The sequence below is a fragment of the Tamandua tetradactyla genome, chromosome 2 (assembly GCF_023851605.1).
Source record: "Tamandua tetradactyla isolate mTamTet1 chromosome 2, mTamTet1.pri, whole genome shotgun sequence".
Classification (NCBI taxonomy): domain Eukaryota; kingdom Metazoa; phylum Chordata; class Mammalia; order Pilosa; family Myrmecophagidae; genus Tamandua; species Tamandua tetradactyla.
The window spans coordinates 189,497,786-189,520,665 of NC_135328.1; the positions used below are offsets into that span (position 1 = coordinate 189,497,786).

Below are 22,880 nucleotides of genomic sequence, written 5' to 3' on the forward strand. Positions count from 1 at the left end.
CAGAATGGATAAATAAATTTTGAAATAGTCACACAATGGAGAAAAGTGAAAACAAATCACAGATACACACAACAATATGAATAGATCTCAGAAACATGATATTAAGGGACAAAAAAAAAGTTGAAGAATGTATATAGTACGGCTCTATAAAATTAAAAAATAGGCACAACTAATACATATTTTGGTTTAATGCAATATTGTTTAAGGATACGAACAATATAGAAAAGCAAGAATGGTAAACCCCAATCTCAAGATGGGGTTTATATTTGAGAGGGGGGAGAATGGGATTGGATTATGAAGAAAAACACAGAATACTTCAAAAGGTAAACTTTTTAAAAAGGTCAAGATAATATTTCCTCTTTTTTTTGTAAACTGAATGGTGGGTACACAGGTGTTTGTTATATCATCCTTCTTTATACCATACATATGTGCTATAAATATTCTTTTGTAACTCTGTGTGACCATAGGCAACTAATTTAATCTCTCTGTGCCTCAGTTTTCTCATCTGTAAATCAAGAAAAAATAGAAGACCCATCTTAGAAGGTTGTTGGAAGAATTTAAATTACTTAATACATATAAAGTGCTCACAACTTAGCATGTAAACATTCATTTAATGCTTATTTTCAGTGCAGCACTCCTGGCCTCAATTATACCTAATGTTTCCCAGACTGAGATTCTCCGTTCTATCCTCTCCAGAGAATAAAATTTAATCTTCTATCACATTGGATATAGCAGAGATGGGCATTCATATGATTCATAAAGTTGGAGAGTATCTGGGAGTTAATAGATTTTTACCATTCTTTCACTCTACCCTGTTTTCAGTCTCACCTTCTTCTCTGTCCAGAGGCTCTTGGTGTCTCCATTTCCTAACGTATATGTGTCTCTATCTGCGTGTGAGAGAGAAAGTGGTAAGAGAGCGAAGGAAGGAGGTCTGCAGGAAAGAAATTGGTTTGCTTTTGGCTTTCTCCTATGTTATTTCAGGATTTAGCTTTCTGGGATGTGCTAAGTCAGATACCACTGGTTCATAGACTTTCCAACTTCCCAAAATTTATCCATTCTCTCTGCCTCCATGATCTATGTTCTTATGGGTTTGTTCCTTAAAAAAAAAAATCCATCCATGGAGGAGACCCAGGTTTGATTCCCAGACAAAGCATCCCCCCCCCAAAAAAATCCACTTGTTATTGTTTTTCTGATGTTGCTGGAAGAAACAGAGTAAATGTAGGTGTGTAATCTACCATCTGTATCCAAAAGCCAGGTCTCATTCTTAAATATGGATGTGCTGGTTTGAAACTATTATGTATGCCAGAAAAGCCACGTTGGTCTAATTCATTCTTGTAGATGCAGACCTATTTTGGGTGGGACCTTTTTTTTCTCTTGTACTCTGTATGGCAAGAGTCACATTTCATTGTTTTTCCATTTGAGTATCCCCTTATTGCAGTACCATTTATTGAATTTTGTTTGTTTGCTTGTTTGTTTGTTTCTTTGGGAAGTACATCAGCTGGGAATCGAACCCAGGTCTCCTGCACCGCAGGTGAGAATTCTACCACTGAACTACCCTTACACCCCCTGAGTGGGACATTTTGATTAAATTGCTTCCATGCTATTGTAACCCACCCAATTCAAGGAGGGTCTTAATCATTTCCTTTCCTCTAGCTGAGAAAATCTACAAGCTAAATGTGGAAAATGCAGCCTGGCTTCTTCTTGCAGTTTATAGTAAAATGTGAGCAGAAAGGGATAAACTGAGAACTGAACTCTTGGGTACAAAGAAACTAGAAACTGATAGTTTGGAAAATTCTGAGCTTTTGGAAAATGAGCCCCCAGAGAATAGTGCCCCAAGTGAGGATTTAGCCAAACATGGAAACAGACAGCCATTTCAGTATAAGCCAGAATTGGAAATAGGGTTATCCAGGAAGGATCTGTGCAAAGTCCTATTATCTAATGGTTGTGACTCCTGTATGCTGCACAGAAAACTTATAAGCTTGTTGCGGGATCTTTACAAAACAAAACCACTAACAGTCTGGACTGAAAGGGAAAGAAAGGGGACAGATTGAAGGAAAAACTACTTTAAAGGCAGAAACATGGAAGCCAAGGTCTGGAGCTGAGACCCCTTGGGCCAAGAGAGTGAACCAACCCATGCACTTGGAGAGGGTGAGTTTGCCCCAGAGTCTACTTAAGGAAGGCTGGCCACCCTGTAGTTCAGGAAGAGTTTTGCTGCCTCAGGCTTCAGAGGGTGGAGCACATTCCACAGGAATTGAGGAGAGGCTGACCACCACCCCACTGTTTTCAAGGGGGTGAGCCTGTGCCCCAGAGATGGCAGAGAGTCCGGGTGCCACCCCAAGGCTTGAAGAGGCTGGAAGCAAGAACAAGGTGGTCTCCCCAATGCTTGGATATGTTAAAATCCTCATCCCAGTGTTTGGAGAGCACAGGGCTGCATCATAAGCTCCTGGAGAGGATCAGACAGCCACTCTCTTAAGCCCGTATATAGAAAGTCATCTTTCTGTAGATGACTCTCAGACTTCGAAACTTAATGGAGTTTGCTCTGCAGGTTTTCAGAACTGTTTGGGATCTCTGACCCCTGTTTTCCTTCCAATTTCTCTCTATGGCAATGGGAGTATTTATCCTATGACTGTCCCTCCTTTGTATATTATAAAAAGAATAACTTATTCTAAGTTTCACAAGTCCACGGCCAGAAAAGAATTTTGCCTTAGGATAGACTGTGCCTGTAATTGATTTTGATGAAACTTTGTACTTAATATTGTTCATGAAATGATTTACGCTTTTGCAATATTGTGATGGAATGAATTTATTTTGAATTTAGAAAGAACATGTCTTTTTGGGTCCGGAGGGTGGACTGTGCTGGTTTGAAACTGTTAGGTACCCCCCAAAAAAGCTACATTCTTCTAATCCATTCGTATGAGTACAGATCCATTTTGGGTGGGACTTTTGATTAAATTGTTTCCATGGCGTTGTGACCCACCCAATTCAAGATGAGTAATCCTTTCCTGGACTCCTTTATGAGAGGGAGCCTGAGAGAGAAAGATAAGAAACACCCAGAGATATTTTGGACAGAGCTGATATAGAGAGGGAGAGATGAAACCAAGGGAAGGATACAGAGACAGAGAGAGAGAGAGAGAGAGAGATGCCCCAGATGGGGCTGTGGGAGGAGATCCACAGGATACATAGAATTCATAGAGGTGTCACAGGAGAAGCAAGCAAGGACACATGGAACCAAAAAGCAATGGAGCCTAGGGGCTCCACACAGACGTCACCATGTGCCTTCCCAAGTAACAAAGAAACCCTAGGGGCCAGCAGCCTTTCTTCAGAGTCAAGGTATTTTCCTCTTGATGCATTCATTTGGGCATTTTCATGGCCTTAGAACTGTAAATTTATAACCTAAAAAATCCCTTTTGAAAAAGTCAACCCATTTCTGGAATATTGCATTCTGGCAGCTTTAGCAAACTCAAACAAAGAAGCAGTATAGAATTGTAGTTAAGCCCATATGCCCTAGAACAAGACTGCCTGGCTTAATATCCCACCTTCAAGCTGAATGGCATTTGTTAAATTACTCAAGCTCTCTTTTCTTCCATTTTTTCAGCATTTATAAACTAGAGGTTATAGCACCTACTTCATTAGTTGCTACGAAATTTAAATAAATTAATATTTGAAAGAGCTTAGACCCTTGTCCATAACTGTGTAATTGCTCAATAAATGTTAGCTATTATTATTTGAGGAATGTCTCCAACGTAGAAGTCAAAGACCAAAACAAACAGTAAACACGATTCAAGAGAAATAGAGAATAACCAAAGACAAATGCAAAAAACCCTCCCCCTCAAATTGCAATTACATCCTCAGAAAAGAAAGATACTGTATTCCATTAAACAAGAGACTATAACAGGAATAATTTAAATTAAAGGAAAATATTAAAATAGTAATTTAAAATTCATAGATTCAAAGATCTATTAAAAATTCAAAGGTCATTTAAAGATAAAGCTGAGGAAATTATCCTAGAAAGTAGAACAAAAAACAGAGATGGGAAATAGAACAGAAAATAAAAGAAAAATCAAAGGAACCATTCATTAGGTTCCACATATGACCAACAGAATATCCCATTCAGGAGAGAAGAGAAAAAATGGAGAAGAGGACATTATCATAGAGCCAATGCAAGAAACTCTCAGAACGAAAAATCATGAATTTCTAAAGGAAACGTTTTATGCTCAGCACATTGAGAGGGGGTAAAAAACACGTAAGAGCATACCATAACTTTCAAAACTTCAAGACAAAAGAGATCTCAAAAATTCCTATCATAGCACTCAGTATTCCTTTTTTGTTATCTCTTGTTTTGTCTGTTTTATATGAGGGTAGGAACAAAGTTTCACCCTCCTCAACAGACACGTCCAGCACCTAAACCGGCGCCTGGAAAAGACCAGGTGCATACTATTTGATGGCTCAACCCTGTACAATTTTGGAAAACACACAAATCCTTCCATAAACCCTGAGAAATCCCCCATTATCCATAGCAGGCATTTAGGGCTAGCAAAAGCATTGCATCGATCAGACTGATGAATCTCAAAATACCAAATATCTTTAGTTTTCATTATGCTTTGAAGGAAAGAAGCCAGTCTTTGAAATTAAAAAGACCTAGACTCGGCTCCTGGCTTTTACATTCAAGCGGGTGACCATAAGATTACTCAACCCCTTCAACAAAAAAGCAGCGACCACCAGGCATGGGGGGAGGGGCGCATGCAAAGAACGGGTACTTTAGAAATAAGTAAGATAGAGTCCCTTCCCTCCGGGGTTCATAGTGGAATGGGGAGACCTCAAGAAAAAGAACCACTGCCACTGCCTCTGAACCGGTAGGTTCCTGGCCCTCTCGAGTCCATTTTCCACACCGCTTGAAAATGCTCTTGCAAATTGGCACACCCAATTAGACCGCTTGCCTGGTTAAAGTCCTACAACGGCTCGCCCAAGCTCTCAGGAAGGCCCCAGTCCTTAGTTCTCCATGACGGCCACCCTGGACGCAGCTTCCTCACAGGTCTGTGAAAGGCAGGGCCACGCAGCCACATCTGCTGCCCCCTATACCCGGGAGACCTCATCCCTCCAGGGAGAAACGCGAGAGGCTTACACCTTGCGCCTCGCCTGGCCTGCCACGTGGAAGCGCTTCAAGTAGGGCACAGCCCCATCTCATACTGAGTATCTGATTGGTGAGCGTGAAGGAAGGACCGAGCATGCGCGTCCTAGCTCCGCCCCATTTCAATTTTTACCTGGGTTTATCAGCTGAAAGCTTGTATTCTTCTCCTCCCTCCCCCCATTGACGTATCACTGATATTCACAAAGTTGCGCATGTTTGTGAAGTGCATGAGCTGATGAGTTTTGACATAAGTATACACAAATGAAGCCATCACCATAATCTCGATAAAGAGCATACTTAATCCTCCCCAAAGTTCCCACCTACGCTCTTATAATCCTTTTTCTTTCTTCCTCTATGCTTTCTCGGCTGCAACCACTGATCTACTTACTGACTCCCTTGATTAGCTTTCATTTTCTAGTAGTTTAATTAGTTGGGGTAAGTTTTTTTTTTTGCCTGGCATCGTTCACTCATAATTACTTCAGGATTCATCTTTGTTTTGAGCTTCAATATTCTGTTGCTTTCTATTGCTGAGTAATATTCCACTGTAGGTGTGTATCACACTTGGTTTTATTCATTTATATATTGATGAACATCTGGGTTGCTTCCAGTTTGGGTGTATTTAAATCAAAACTTCTATGAATATTTGTATCTGGCTTTTTGGGGACATAATACTTATATTTATCTTGGATAAATATCTAAGAGTGGAATGGTTGGCTCTTATGGTCAGTGCATGCATACCTTTCAAAGAGAAATTTAAATAGCTTTTTAAGAAGCAGCCAAATTGTTTTCCAAAGTGATTACATCATTTTCATTCTCACCAGAAGCGTAGGAGAGATCCAGTTCCTCCACATTCCTTCCCAAACACTATATTATTGGTCTTTTTTATTTTAGCCCTTTCAGTGGGAGTGTGGTGGTATCTCACTGTGCTTTTAATTTGCATTTTCCTAATGATAAATTATGTTGAGCATCTTTTCTACTGCTTATTTGTCATCTGTTTATTTTAAGTGAAGTGTCTGTTCAAATCTTTTACCCACTTTTTAACTGGATTGTTTGTCTTATTATTGCGTTCTAAGAATTCTTAATATAGTTTAGATACAAGTCCTTTTTCAGATGTATGTTTTGCAAATATTTTCTTTCAGGCTATGACTTGCTTTTCATTTTCAAAAGTGTCTTTTGAAAAGCAAAAATTTTTCATTTTAATAAAATCCAATTTATTAATTTTTTTCTTTTATAGTTCATGCTTTTTGTGTCATATTTAAAAATCTTTGCCACACTCAAGGTCCCTAAGATTTTTCTCCCATGTTTTATTCTAGAAGTTTTATAGTTTTAGCTCTTACACGTAGATCTATCATCCATTTTGAGGTAATTATTACATATTAGATGTAGGGGGCAAGTTCCTTTTTTTTTTCCTTTTGGTACATGGCTACTCAATCATTCCAGCACCATTTGTTGTAAAGATTGTCCCCATTAAATTGTCCAGGCACCTTCATTGAAAATAAATTGGCCATTTATGTGTGGGCATAGGTCTGGACTCGATTCTTTCCCATACATCTACTTCTTATCTGTCTTGATTACTGTAACTTTATAATAAGCCTTGAGATAGGATAGTATATTAGTAATCTATTGCTGTGTAACAAATTGCCACAAATTTAGAGGCTTAATACAACATGGATTTATTATCTCATAGTCTCTGGGTCAGGAGTTCAGGCATCAATCTTAAGGTTTCAGCCGGGGTTGGGTTCTCATCTGGAGGCTTGACCAGGGAAGGATACATTTTTCAGCTCACATTGTTGATAGCAGCATTCAGTTCAGTATAACTGTATAGCTGAGAAATTCAGTTCTTTGTTGGTTATAAGCCAGAGGACACCTTCAGCTCCTAGGAACCACTCACAACTCCTTGCCAAAAGTGGACTTCCTCAACATAGCTCCTTTCTTCAAAGCCAGAAAGGAGAGACTCTAAAGTGAATCTGCTAGCAAGACAGAGTCTTACCTAACGTAACGTAATCATGAAAGTGACATCCCATCACTTTTGCCGCATTCTACTGCTTAGAAGCAAGTCATGGGTTTCATCTGCATTCAAGGGGAGGGGATTGCACAAAGGCATGAAAGCTAGGAAGCCAGGGTCATGGAGACCACCTTAGAGTCTGCTCACCACAGGTAATGTAAGTCTTCCAATCATGTTTTTCTTTCCAAAGTTGTTTTGCTACTTTAGAAAAAATTTTAGAATCAGCTTGTAAATTTCTACTGAAAAAAAAAACAATAACGTGCTGAAATTTTGATTGTGTTAGCTCTGTAGATCAATTTGGGGAGAAATAACATCTTCACGATATCGAGTCTTCTGATCCATAAACATAGTTTATTTCTCCATTTATTTAGGTCTTCTTTAATTCCTCTCAGCAACGTTTGGTAGTTTTCAATTTGCATATCTTTCTCCATGAGGGAAAGCCATGGTTATACTGTGCTGTGACTGGGTGGGCAAGTATTTTAAATAAAAGGGACTATTAGCACTTCCACTTGCCCTCATATCTAAGTATGTCCTCTTATTGTCTGGTCAGCCATAAAGCTAACATCTTGCATTACATCCATTTATCTGATATCTGTATCTTTCAGTTGATACTGAAATGGTGCAAGGTCAAGGGTATGATTTGTTAACCCCCTAAAACCTCAACATCTTCTCCATCTGACTGGTGAAACCTCCTTCTGTTTCAAAATTTAGCTCAAGACTTCCTGCCTTCATGACAACTTCCTGACATTACCTCCCATGTGTCCCTGCTCACACTTCCTGTAGTGCATGTGCAACACTTTGCTGCTCTCCTTTGTTGACATAGTGTCCCTTCTTCTCCCTCTAATTATATACAATCTCAAAACCATAAAGAAAAACCATACTTTATTCTTGTAGCTCCATTGCCTAACACAGTGTCAGGAAAGCAGTTCAATTAGTGCTTGCCAAATGAATTGCTATGACCACAAAATGACATGATTTCTGTCTTGAAAAATAACTGTTCATTAAGTAATGGTTAAATTAATACCAAATCTTATATGCATTAAGATTATAACTTCATAAAAATGTGTGTGCATTGAAAGGTAATATGTAAAATAAGCTGCCATTGTGGTTGGGATCTTTTTTTCTTAATAAGAAAAAATAAACTCTTCATTATTCCTAATGTCTCAACCCCACCCCACCCCCCAACACACATATTGGGGTGGGGAGTTATTGTTACATGGAGCACTGAAACTCTGAGGGCAGCTAAGGGAAGTAAATTGGAGAAAGCAGGATTAAACATAAGAGGAACCAAGTTCAAATGCCGAGATCAAGGTTTTGGATCAGGGTCAAGGAAAGAAATCACAGAGCCTGCAGTTCAGAGTTAGATAAGACAAGATCACAAAGAATGTTTAAGTACTCTTTCCTTAAATGTCTGTGGGAGTCTGTGGATTTCATTTGTTTAACATACATTAAAAAGCCCCTATTATGTGTCAGATACTATGTGCTGTTTTCCCAAAAATAAATCAAAGTCCTAAAAAGGATAAATAATACAAAAATAATGCAAGCCTATTATAGTAAAACTGCTATTAATCGAAGACAAAGAGAAGACCCTAAAAGCAACCAGAAAAAAGGGGACAATTACTTTCAAAGGAGGTGATAGCTGAATTCCTAACAGAATGGAAGCTAAAAGGCAATAGAATAACATCTTCCAAGTGCCAAAAGAAAAAACTCATCAAACTAGATTTCTCTTCCTATTAAAATTGTCTTTCAAAACTTTAGACAAAATAAATATTCATAAAAACAAAAAGAGGGAACATTTCATCAGTAGTTATATTAAAAGAAATGCTAAAGGTAGTTTTTCAAGCCTAAAGAAAATGAGACTAGATGAAAACAAGGAAAGCAAGAAAAAGACGGATAACACAATTGAAAAAATGAGAAAAAAATGAAGAGGATGTATAAACAGCCAATAGTATATAAAAAATGTTCAACCTCATTAGTCATTAGGGAAGTGTAAATTGAGATACTGCCACACTCCCACCAGAATGCCTACAATTAAAAGGACTGAAATATCAAGTATTAGCAAGAATGTGGAACAACTGGCACTCTCATACAGTGCTGGTGAATATGTGAATTGCTACAGCCACTTTGAAAGTCTACTCCTGGGTATATAACAACACAATTGAAACCAACCAACAAACAAAAAAAACCATATAGAATAACATGGTTAATGGATTGTAACATGTTCATACAAAGGCATACTATACAGAAATAAAAATGAACAAATTCCTTATACATGCAACAATATGGATGAATCTCACAAACATAAAACTGAGTGAAAGAAGCCAAACACAAAAGAATACATTCTGCAGGGTTTCATTTATGTAAACTTCAGAACAATCAAAACTAACTAGGGTGCCACAAGTGAATATAACGGCCAGATCTCTGGGTAGAATGGAAGCAGTGACCAATAAGAGGTCTCAGGGTCTTCTGGGGTGCTGGTAACCTTGTTTTACAATCTGCATTAGAGTTATGTGGATGTGTTTGCTTTGTGAAAATGTGAGCTATGCACTTAAGATTTGTATACGGTACTTCATGTGTAACATACATAAAAACGTTCCAAAGGCTTTACAGTGATAAGCTGGTTTCCCACTTCTGCCCTTCAGCCACTCAGTTCCTCTCCCAGTTTTTTCCACTGTACCTTGGGTCTCCAACTTCCTTCAGGTCCTCCCTCCATCAAGAGCCTTTCTTTTTCCAGTATTTCCAGTTTCTCTCTCTATTGACTCCTTCCTCAGTGTGTAAATATGCTGAAATCACTCCCATTCTGAAAACAATCTCCTCCTCCTTTTCATTCCAGCCAACATCAGAATTCATGCTTTCTCCTTACATCTAGTCCACCAACAGAGGCAGATTCTTCACATCTCTAGTCTGCATCCACTTCCTCTAGCCACAGATATTGCTCTCACAAAAGTTACCCATGATCTCTTTGAAGCAAATTCCAATAGATGCTTTTCAGATTCTATACCAGTATTGGATCATCAACTTCTTTCTTCTTAGTAGCTTACATCTAAGTGCTTCCGAGTATTTAAATATATTATCTCATTTACTCTTTACAACCTCAGAATATAAGCGCTAGTATTATCTCCACTTTACAAATGAGAAAACTGAGGCTAGGAAAAGTTAAGTAATTTAGCCAATGTCACATAACTAATCCCCTATCTTTCGTATCCTTGATAAACACTTCCTTTTGGGTTTCTAGGACAACTGTTTCTCTTTTGCCTCTTTGGCCATTCCTTATCCTCCTTTGAATATGCCTCTTCCTCTGACTGCCCTTAAAATATTTGTGATTCACAGGACTCCATGCTTCTCATCTCTTCTCACCCTGCATGATCTCCATGGATGCACATTTGAGTGATTTTGATTGCTACCTATTACTGATGGTTTATAGATCTTTTTTTCTCTAGTCCACATTCACCAGCCCTCAAATCCAGCTTGTCCAAAACTAAACAACTTCCTCCTTCCCACAAATCTGTTTTTCTTGTGCTCATCTCTCAGTGGAACTATTATATAAGCAAGCCAGAAACCTGAGTCTTCCTAACGAGTCTACCTCCTTCCCCCCCATTCTCCATATCCACTCTGTCACCAAGTTCTTTCTATTTTTAGAATATCTCTTGTGTTCATCTCTCCCCTCCAACGTACTGTCACTGCTCAGGTTCAAGTCTCATCAACTTTTGCTTGGGCTATTGCAATAAAACTATGTAACTTCCTTGTCTTCAGCTTCAACTTACCCACAACACTATTGCCAGCATAACAAAAACAAATAAGACTCTGCTATTCTTTTTCACCTATGGGAAAGAATCTAAACTCCTTAAAACACCATGTAAGTCCTATCCTGTCAGGAACTGGTACCTGCCTCTGTACTTGTCCAACATTGTCACCTCTATTCCTTCCCTCAACCCTTATAGTCTAAGCATACTAAAATTACTAAAAATTATTTGTAATTTATCCGAACAAATCATGATCTTTTCTCCCTCTGTGCCTTTGCCCATGACCAGAATTCTTGGAATGCCTTTTCCCACCTTGTCCATTTATAAATCTCTTGGTTACTCTTTATGAAGCAGCTCAGTCTTCACTTCCTCTAAGAAGCCCTCCTTGATTCCCCAGGCTGGGTTAGGGACCTCTTTAAGTGATCCCAAGTCTCCTTGTATACATTTCTTATAGCACTTAAAATCAAAACTTTTTCTATATGTATGTCCCCCCTATAGAGAACCCCTTGATAACCAGAACTTGTATTTTTCATCTTTGTATTTCCTAGCACATAGTAGGAGTTCCAGAAATGTCTGTTAAAACTAAATTAATTTCTTTCCTTCTCTAGTCAATCTGTATATTATATATCTGTAACATAATATTTGTCACATAGTAGCTAGTTTTTCTCCTACCCACCACCGCCACCACCCCTGCCATCTGATTTTGTCCCTCTTCTCTTTAAAGACTTGCCCTTAGCTTCTGGAGAATAAAGTCAACACAGAGAAAATTAGAGCCAGGAGATGGAGGGGAAAGAGACAGAAGAGACAGATTCCCTGTGATTGTGCTGATCATTCCGTAACTCCCCCTAGTCATTGGCCACCCCCTAAAAAAACAACACAGACGTAGGCACACGAGCCATTCCTGGCTACTGTAACATCTCCCTTCAGAGAATGTAATCAAGGATGGATGTGAATATGACACAAGTCAGGGAATGGGGATGAGGGAGGAGGAAGGCCATTTGGCCATACCTGAATCACACAAAATAATGGGTTTCTCATAACAAAGAGGGTTTCCATCACCCAAAGAAGGAGCAAGGGAAAGCATTTCGATAGGCAAGTTTGTAGATACCATAATCTACTTACTCTAAGGGAACAGTGTGTCTGGAATTCTCTCATCCTCCTTGTCCACCTGGCAAACTCCTTCTCACACATCATGATCTACTCCAAATTCACCATCACTGTAAAGACTTTTCTGACTCCCCACGGTGAAAGTTGTTTCCTCTTCTAAATTCCCCATGGTATTCTGTAATTTTTGTGCTCAGCAGCAAGTGTAATGAAGTTAGATCTGGATTTAAATCCTAGCTTTGCTGCTCAATAACCAATATATACTTAACTTCTTTGAACATTCCTCCTCATCAGTACACTGGGGATACCACCATCAACCCAAAGGACTATTGCTGGGATTGAAGATATTGGTAAATAAAGTGATTGGCTTATAGTAGGCATCCAGATACTGCTAATCTTGTCTCCTCCTCCATCCCACCCATGTCTATTAGAATGAATTCTTTGAAGAATTAAGTTTTTACTGTTCTATGTCCCCAGCAGCTGACGAGCTTGGGATGTAGCCAGTTTATGATAAATGTTTTTTGATGAATGACAAATATGGAGAAGAGAATATTGTGTTGATCAGTAAAAACAACTACCTTGTAGTGGAGCTCTTTGTATGTAGGACTTGCTCCTTGGCAAACCATAAATTTGCTGAGGATAGGGCCTCATTATACAAATCTCTGCATCATCCTTGTCATGTCTTAACAAAAGGGCTTTGCTGGTAAGAATTTGAATAAAGATATATGAGACTGGTTAGCTCCAGGTTGGGCGAATTTGGGCAACTAGGGGCTTTTCTCCTCCAGTCCAGTTTTATGTAGTATGTATCCACAACCATGTGCTATTATAGTGTACTTCATATCTATTAGACAATTGACAAGAAAAACAACTTTTGGCATAAGAATGCCAATTTATTCCTTTTTGGACACATGAACACAAAATATCCCTGCAGGCCAACAAACAAAACCAAACAAAACAAACATTGCAAAATTTAAACAGCCATCATCATCTTATCTCAACACGGGGATAGAACTCCCTCCCTTAATAGTTTAGAAAGTACCTCGTATTGCTAGAGACATACATCCAGTCCAAATATAGTAAAATACATTTTAAAACATTACAAGTCTAACAATTATAGAAACAAAAATTACACCATTAGTTAAATGCAAACATTTTCAGCCACTAGACATAGAAAGAGCATGAATATGTCAATAGCAAGGGATAAGAAAATTGTTAATCAATAAGATGATCTTTCCTTTAATTTTATAAGGAAAAATCATTGGAATTGAAATGGTATTGATATAGTGCCCTCTGTCTCCACTTTCTTAAAATGAAAGCAGAGCTACCACCTTACTATTGAGCAAGAAAATCTTACAGCAAATCCACAGAAGGTTGCTAGAGCGGACAGAGAGGGTGAGCTGTGTTAAACAGTGTATCTATACAAGTATTACCTTTTCCCACAGGAAGGGTAGGCAGCTAAGCCAGGTCAGTAAGCTCTGATATAGACTGGGCACCAGATGCTAAAATACAGACCATATAAAACATGTCTGCTTTAAATCATCACCTTTGGAAGCAACAAATAGAACTTACAGTAAGAATGAATATGTTCTGCTTGCCCAGACAGATGGCTGCATTCAGCCAGTTAGTTCACTTTATAAACCATTCAGAATTAAACCGCTAACGGCAATAACAACAAAACATAATTGGTTCAACATCTGGGTCTTCACCACTCTTTTAATAGCCCCACTCCTCCCCAAAATTGTTACTATTTAACATTGCTACATTTAAATCTTTCACACTATATGACACAGCCTGAACAGGCTGCATTAAAAAAAAAGAAACAAACAAACAAAAACACCCTAAAACTACTTCTAGAGAATGCACACCTCCCATTGATTGACACATGCATAAACAATAACGATTCGGTCAGTCCCAAGGGGTTATTAGTCAAATTGTCAAGCCTAATTAAATTTAAACTGCATTCAGACTTGCTTGCAACTAGTATTGCTGCAACTCTGATTCTGCAGTGATCACCTCCTACAGATTGACCCCTCAGCAATATTCCGATAATTCTAGTTCTTCCATATTTATTTCCTTTTGTCCCAAATGAAAGCATTGCACCCTTCATGGTACTGTTTTCATATAAAAATAGGCCTCCCGGCTTTTCCTCCACCAACACTCTGATTTGCCCCAGTGTACTGGGACTGACTGAGGTCTCACAAACTGTATAGTTTGAGGTTGAGCATACAGCCCAACCACAGGCAAGCGAAAACAGGGCTTCCGGGCACTCTGCTTTGCTCCCTGCTCCAAACATGCCAGGAAATGGTGAGAAGTTTGAGGCTTCTTCTGTGCGTTATTAACAAGCAAGTCCGAGGCACTCAAGTTCAGGTGTGGTGCCTGCTGGCCAGCCAGCCAGCCACCAAGAGTTCTTCACATCCTGGACTCTAGCGAGTCCCCCTTCTCCTACATAAACTTTCAACTCTCCTCCTCTTGGGTCCAGAATGGCCATGCTGAAGGGTAGTTTTCTGTGCTCTCCCTGAACAAGTGTGAATAAAAGCAGCAGCCAGTCCCTCACCAACATGTCCTGATTTGTGTTATCCAAGTGAGGTATTAGAAAAAAAAGGAAAATCTTAAGAAATTAGCATCTGCCATCTCTTCCCTCCTGCCTATGTTGTGCCTAGGTAACAGAGCTTGTGTTCATTCCACTCTCTGCACAGAATAAGAACATCTGCACTCATCTCCATGAGCTACAAGGACCCAACAAACATTATAAAATTCTCTCAAGGACCAGTCTCAGCAAACACTGGTGGTGCCACTGATCAACAGCACATGGAAATGTAAACTTCAATGTATTTACAAGCTTGTTTAGAAGACTGATGAAAAACAGTGTTTTATATTGCTGGGATTTTGAGAAGGCTAGTTTAAGAGATTTGGACTGGCTAATGAGTTCAGGCAAACACCCTCCACCATTAGATCCAGTGTTCCCCCACCAGCAGTTTCCGGACAGAGGAGGCAAAATTGTTTTTTATAGCATTGTGTCAGCTGCTTCCTCTAGCACCTTCCTCAGCCATATGGAGTGTAGCTCCGGACCCTTTATCCCCCTCTCCTTCTCTCACTCCTGAGGTTCCAGGAAAGAGAATTACAAGTCAGTAAAAATTGGGCTAGGAAACACTGGTTAGAACTACCAAAACTCTATGTAACTGTTGTCCATTCACAAAGTATTATCTACAGTAAATACAGAATACATTTTCCCCTATATTTTAATTGATGCTTGCTTTAGATCAACTCCCTTTGTCTGGACAAGAAAGGAATTCTGTTTCCCCATGAGTGGAATCCAGAACTCCAAAAAAAAAAAAGCAAACTTTTCTCCACAGTTTCAGTTTAATAAAAGGAAGGAAACCCCACCAAGTGCATTTCAGGTTAAAAGAGAAGCAAAAAAATTTGCACTGCAAGTACTTATGTGAGTAACCTTGATTCCAAGGGAAAAAACTGGTACATTTTTGCAAATTGCAGCATCATTCAATGTACCTTAAGGATTGGCAAAGCCTATCCAATAAGGAAGCATCCTGGTTCTAGCTTATTTTAAAAGAAAGTGACAGGACACCAATTGTGACTACAAAACAGGTAAAAATTATTTAAAAAGGCATGGATATATATGTCTTTTCTGACCGGTTTCAGAAATTGCCAGATTATGATATATAAGAAATAGCTGATAAAATCATACCAAAATCTCTTCTAAAAAACTACACTGTGAGGGGGGAAAAGAGGAAGACCCTTAAAAAATGTTTATTGCCAAAGTTAACTTTCTATGAGAACAGTTTAAAAATCATTTAAATCTAATAAACCACACAGCAGCATAAAATGGGCACTTTTGAAAACTTGGAAAAATACTAAAAGCTGATTTTTTTCAAAGAAGGGGAAACATGAGTACTTTTACCATGGCAGTGTTATCTGTCACCATGACATGCACTACACCTGTTTATGTTACACACTCACAAAAGCCAACCAAATAAGAGAACTGCCTGTCTGAATCTGCAGCCAAATATAGTGCAATTGCCTGGCAGCCTGTACTTGCACCAGCACAAGTCTGCAGAGATCAATAAGATAAAGTAGTAAAATTAATAAAACTTTGTAAAACTTGCAAAAATTAATGCTCATTAAAGGCATTTACAGTGGTGAAGTCAGAAATCTCCATTAAAAAGTCTATGGACCCACACGATTAAAGAGTTATGCTGTACTGAAGTAGATTGTTTGGTTTTTTTCTCCCCCACTTAGGCATATGCCCCACTCAATGAATTCAGAAAAGAGGAATAATTTTCTCTTCTAAGACTGGAGGGATGCGGTGAACACCACCACAGCTAGCAAAATAGTCCATAGAAACCTTTCCTGGAAAGTCCTTTAGAAAGTTCAGGCTGATCAGCCTTGTATGTTGAGGTAAAAATTCAGTCCAGTGCATCAGAAAAGACAATCTATGAGTATCTATTACTTTTTTTTAAAAAAATGGCTCAAATTTTTTGATGCATCAGACAGTGCTGTGAAGAATAGATTCAGTGCAACTATTTTGAGCTGCTGGTAGAAGACCACCTGAAGTCAACTTGGCTCTATCTAGAGGCTGTAGGCATTTGAAACAGTTTGAGGCTGCATGGGGTGCCAGATCGGTTGAGTTCTTTTTCTGAGAATCTCAGGCAAAATACATGGTGTGCTGAGTATCGTGGTGGATCTGCACCGCCTTAGCCAAGGCCTGAGGATCCCGGCCGTTGCTCTGTCCTGACACGTGACTGCCTTCGGCACTGTAAAGAGAATAAAGCCAAATACCAGGTATAATGAAAGATCACATCAAACGTCACGTTTCAGATATCACAAAAAGTACTGGATTCAAAAAGCCTTGACTCCTTAACTCATTAGTTATGTCTCTCTAAACTGGAGTTTGCACAAATGAAAAATGTAACATTACTTATATAATGAATTGTTGCAAAGGGTTAAATAAAACCATGTCTTCAAAGTCCCAAATCTTTAATGGGGCCTATATAAGAACTTCCACTGCCTGTGTGTCTGGTTCATTCTTCCTTACCCTTCAGCCTTCAGTCAAATGTCATTTTCCCTAAAGAAATCTTCTCTGACTCCAAAGTCCTGGTCAGAGCCACCCGGAACATACCTCCATAGCATATACTTTTCTTTCATGGTACTAAACACAAATGAAGTTAAATTATTAAGTGCATAATTATATATTTGCCCATTGGGATATAAACTCCAAGAAAGCAGTAACTTTATCTTATTCACCACTCTATCCATGGCACCTTGCATGTAATATAGTTTCAATAAACATTTGCTGAATGTATGAATTAATATGCCTAGCACAGTGCTGGTACACAACAGATTCTTAGCAAGCACTACTGTGCCACCAGTCTCTTCTTGCTTTCCCCTCACTAGCTGTATGACCTTGGATAACTAACAACTCCTCTGAATTTTGGTCTTTTGAGGTAATAATAGCAGATTCTGAACATACCTCTTAAGGGCACCAGGTGATTGACATAAAGGTCTTAGGAAACTTTAAACTCCCATACCCTTTTTAACTTCTCTATATTATTATCATTACCCTTGTCATCTAGGCACAAACTCATAGTTATCTCTTATTTCATCCTCTCCTCTGCCACTTGCACCCAACTAACTGTCAAGTCCTGCCTATTCCAACCCAGGAATAACTCCTTTTTTTTTTTTTTCACATAGGCAGGGACCGGGAATCGAACCCTGGTCCTCTGGCATGGCAAGCAAGTGTTCTTGCCTGCTGAGCCACTGTGGCCCACCTGGAATAACTTTTTTTCATTCAGCAAAAACAATCTCACTCTAATGTACTTTTTCAGCTTCATCCCTACTGTTTCCCTTTAATATGCTCCAGCCAAAGAAAACTTACTGTTGCCCAAAAATGTCACTTGCTTTCCCTCCTTTGTGTATGTAATTCCCTCTGCCTGGAAAATCCCTTCCCCTTCTTTATGTTATTTCATTTTTATTTATTTATTAATTAAAAAAATAAGAAACAAAATAAAACAACATAATCAGTAATTCACAATATCATCACCTAGTTTCATATTCATCATTTCTTGGAACATTTGCATTAATTCAGAAAAAGAAACAAAGACAATAGAAAAAAAAATAAAACGAACATAGGAAAGAAAAAAAAAAAGATTATACCTATCGTACCCCTTACCCCTTGCCTTCATTGATCACTAGCATTTCAAACTAAATTTATTTTAACATTTGTTCCCCCTATTATTTATTTTTATTCCATATGTTCTACTCATCTGTTGACAAGGTAGATAAAAGGAGCATCAGACACAAGGTTTTCACAATCACACAGTCACACTGTTACAGCTGTATCATTATTCAATCATCCTCAAGAAACATGGCTACTGGAACACAGCTCTACATTTTCAGGCAGTTCCCTCTAGCCTCTCCATTACATCTTGAATAACAAGATGATATCTACTTGATGCATAAGAATAACCTCCAGGATAACCTCTGACTCTGTTTGGAATCTCTCAGCCATTGAGGAAATCTCTCATTTCCCTCTTCCCCCTTTTGGTCAAGAAGGTTTTCTCAATCCCTTGATGCTAAGTCTCAGCTCATTCTAGGGTTTTTCTCAATCCCTTGATGCTGAGTTGCCACTCATTCCAAGATCTCTGTCCCACGTTGCCAGGAAGGTCCACACCCCTGGGAGTCATGTCCCACGTAGACAGGGGGAGGGTGGTGAGACTGCTCGTTGTGTTGGCTGGAGAGAGGGGCCACATCTGAGCAACAAAAGAGGCTCTCTTGGGGGTGACTCTTAGGCCTAAATTTTAAGTTGGCTTGACCTATCCTTTGTGGGGTTAAGTTTCATATGAACAAATCCCAAGACTGGGGGCTCTGCCTACAGCTTTGGTTGTCCACACTGTTTGTGAGAATATCAAGAATTCAACTTGGGGAAGTTGAATTTATCCCCGTTCTCACCACTCCCCGAAGGAGGCTTTGCAGATACTTTTCCACTCAGTGATCAAATCACTCTGGGATTCATCGGGGCATCACTCTGGACAAACCAACAAAATCTCATGTCCTACCTGAGATTCCAAGTACTTATGGCATTCAATCAAACTATCTACATAAGTTATATTAGGAAATGCACTAGTCAAAATATAAATTTTGTAACAAATAAACATTTTTTTGCTTTAGTCTCACACAGAAGGTGACATTTTAAAATATTAATTACCATCTATTTTCAGTACCCTGCAATAATGACATTCCTTTGTTCTTCCTCATGCAAAAACATTTTTAAAATTGTACCTTGTACATTTCACTATTATTATACACTGTAGGCATTCCTAGATTATCCCCTTCTTTAGAGAGCTAAATCTTGCCCATCCAGCTATGAAATTTTCTCTGAGTGCTTTTCCACTGATGTCCCATTGCACTTTTATCTATACTGCTTTGGGCTAATTGTCAGTTTCACATTTGCCTGTACTGTCTTCCATCCTGAAACATAAAATCCCCACAAGCAGACACCCAAATCAATAGGCCATACCCTCGATCATGAGGCTTGCTTTTGTGAAGCTTATGTAGGTAGCACAGAAGTTTAGACTACCTATAGGCATGCCTAAGAGTTACTTCTGGAGGACCTCTGTTGTTGCTCAGATGCGGCCTAAGTCTCTTTAAGCCCAACTCTGCAAGTGAAATCATTGCCCTCCCTCCTACGTGGGACATGACATCCAAGGGTGAAAGTCTCCCTGGCGACGTGGGAGAGGGCTCCCAGGGGTGAATCCAGACCTGACATCATGGGATAAAAATTACATCCTGACCAAAAGCAGCAAAAGAAGTGTAATTAATAAAGTATTAGTGGCAGAGAGAGTTAAAATAGAGTCGAGAGGCTACTCTGGAGGTTGCTCTTACACAAGCTTCGGGTAGACTTTGCTACCTATCATAACCTGCCAACCCCCAACCAGGACAATTCCAGCCAATCCTAAAGAACACCTAGAGCAATTTATAAGATCCTGCAAGGGTTCCAGGCACTAGAGTAACTTGCCAGAAACCTACAACCTACAGATGGGTCCCTGGTCCAGATAAGTCCTGAAACCTAGCCCAGTCTCTCCAGAACATCAGATAGTTCCATCTCCCTGCCCCATATTAGTGACAGACCCTTCCAATATGAAAAATTTAGAATTGCCATAGCCCAAACAACCCTAATGAGAGGTATGGAAAGATCAAAGATGATGATGGAATTATACACAGAAGATAGGACTTAACAAATGAGTACAAATACTGAATCATTAAAATGATATCTTTTTTAGTCTCCAGTATTTTAGAGCAGCTAGAAGTAAAAACCTAAAACTGTGAAATTGTAACCCATGTCAAAGTCTGAAATATGTTCTACAACTAATCGTGATGCTGTGCTTAGAAATTCATAGCTTTTTGTATTCCTCACAAAAAAAGAAGGAAAAAAAAGTCAATCACAAAAAATTGTGATGATACAAATGTATTTAAGCCCTCTAGCCTCCTATATTCTGGAGCAGCTAGAAGGAAAAATCTGAGAGGATCATATGGTGGCCCATGACAAACTCGGGGATCTATCCTGTAACCACTTTTTGAAGAGTGCTTTGAAAACTGTTGCTTTTCTATTTCTTTGCTTTGTATATACATTATACTATACAATAAAAAAAGTTAAAAAAAAAAAAATCCCCACGAGCAGGAAACATATCTTACTCACTTAGTATTTTTAGTACCTAACACAGTTCTGGGCACACAGTCAATAACTAATAAAAGTGTTGAATGAATGAACATATATTACAGAATGGAAGGTACAAAGCCACAGCTGGGCATCTTCCTTTATAGCATATCTTCAGCCCTTACAGAAATAGACTTGCAGTGGAATGTCTACTATTTAGCAGCTGGGTTCAGACTTGGGCAAGAGCCCAGAAACTGCTATACTTCACAGATGGTCATTTGGAAAAGAAAATTAATGCAGAGAGCTTGTTTGGCTATTTAATAGTAGCTCACTAACAGGTCAAAATGTCTGATTCTCTTAAGATCCCTATTTGGGGGTAAGAATGGCCTCATACCCCATCCTGTCCTCCCCCACAGGTTCACTCTGGCACATTCTTCCAGATTGCATTAAAAGCAAAGTGAACTGGTAAGGACTCCTCCTTCTTGCATGAGATGGAATCTACAGGCCTGTGACTGTTCTATCTAGAGCCAGGGTGTTGTGCTGACCAGTTTTTGAGGCTGCTCAGGAGCTGGGCAGAGTTGAAATATATTTTGGTTCTATGGGAAAATCATAGGCAGTTCCAAATTAGACTCTTTTCCTTGGGCGGGCTTTAGACAAACCATACAAGTATAAACAAGCCCTGAGCATTTATTGGACTAAAAGTCACATTATAAGCTCTCAAAGGTACATGCAAGTTTATTTGCTCTTTGCAATTTATACCCTAAAAAGAAATTTTTTCAATTTAATTGCCCAAAAAGTTATTTGAAGTCATTCAGCTTTTTAATACACTGCTAAAAGAGACAGAAAGAGATTTTATTGTGCCTGAGAAACTTGCCTGTCATGATCTTTATCCACCAGATGATACCTTGCCCTAAATGCTACAAGCCGGGCATAATATGCAGGGGCTGGAATAGAGACTGAGCGGGTACACCTCACATAAGTGTGACATAGCTGGTAAGTCAGTAGCTGGAGCTCATCTGCGGTGAAACAGTTGTCATCCCACAACACCTGGTAATGTGAAGGACGGCTGGTTCCCTGAAAAGAGAGTTTTATGCTTAATATATCTCTGACATGGGTTGCCTACATGATAGGAGAGAACTGGAACCTACTCTCTTAAACTATGAAGTATTTCTACCTAGCATGCCTATAAGCAGATACCTAAACCAAAGAACAGTTTTAGGATGCATGCATTAATGAAGTTCTGCTCAGTATTTAAGAACAAGTCTACTCAAGCTGGTTGCTGAATTTGCAAACATCTCCTTATCAAGTAAAGATCTGGACCATCTTCCAAGTTACCTGAATTCCTGCATGACTACAGAGGTAAAAATCAAACTCAGATGGATGTGTGATTGTGCTATCCACTGTGGTGCCCGCTGGTACATTGCCACTTTTCCCTACCTGCAAAAAAAAAAAAAAAAAAGTAAAGAAAGGAATGAGTCATCAAAGTTCCAAACTGTACTCAGACCATTCTTTTAAGTATTAGCTGATAAGAAGCTGGTGAATTGTTTTTAAGTGGAATCTTGAATATCAGTTTAATTCAAGATATTGAATTCCTTGTAACTTTCCCTATCCCAACCATTTCATTCTTAAGTATTTTCTCAAACAAATACCCTCCAGGGTCTCTCTAGGAGAATATAGACAAAGAATTATTTAACCTGTGGCTTTAGATACATTATTGTCATCTATTTACAGAAGACACATTGGTATGCTCACAGAGGAAAAAAATGGCATTTAAGATGGATAAGCTTCCTGACAAAAAACTCAGTTTTAGTCCTCTCTTGGAGTAAAAAATATTTACAACTTTCAGTAAAAAATGCAAACAAAGGAATCTTTGAACTAGTCCATCAGAGTCAGCAAAACTTATACTTTTCTGGGATCAGTAAAGGAACGTAAGTCACTGATACATGCATTATCAGAAAGAAAGCACAGAAACAGGCATCCTGAAACCAGAGCTTCATACCTAGCCCTGGCCTTATATATCTTGTATAAAGGATTCATACCTTGAATAGGCAGAATATCTTTGGGCCTGAACTAATCATCTAGAAAATTAGGAGAGGAGTTTAGACAACCTATAAGATCACTTATACTTTTAGAATTCTAATTTTTTTTCTACAGCCAAAACTCTAAAATCAAACTTCTAAGAAGGCAGAGAAGGATACTGCAGAAATGCTTTTGCAAGGAAAGGAATTAAAT

At 38.9% G+C, this 22,880-nt stretch overlaps 1 protein-coding gene across 3 annotated transcripts in view; it reads right to left on the reverse strand.

The window, feature by feature from the left end:
- Positions 1–12,845: 12,845 nt before the first annotated feature.
- The window catches only part of LOC143674514 (protein argonaute-4), a 104,478-nt gene continuing 94,443 nt past the window's right edge, over positions 12,846–22,880 (reverse strand). For 2 of the 3 annotated variants that reach the window (XM_077150319.1, XM_077150320.1), the window contains 3 exons: positions 21,984–22,085; positions 21,523–21,722; positions 12,846–16,749 (listed from right to left, as the gene is read on the reverse strand). In XM_077150319.1, the coding sequence (XP_077006434.1) occupies positions 16,641–16,749; positions 21,523–21,722; positions 21,984–22,085 (411 nt within the window). In that variant the 3' untranslated portion in view covers positions 12,846–16,640. Of the gene's footprint in view, positions 16,750–21,522; positions 21,723–21,978; positions 22,086–22,880 lie in introns of those variants that run through there. The other variant, XM_077150321.1, reaches the window with a different exon arrangement.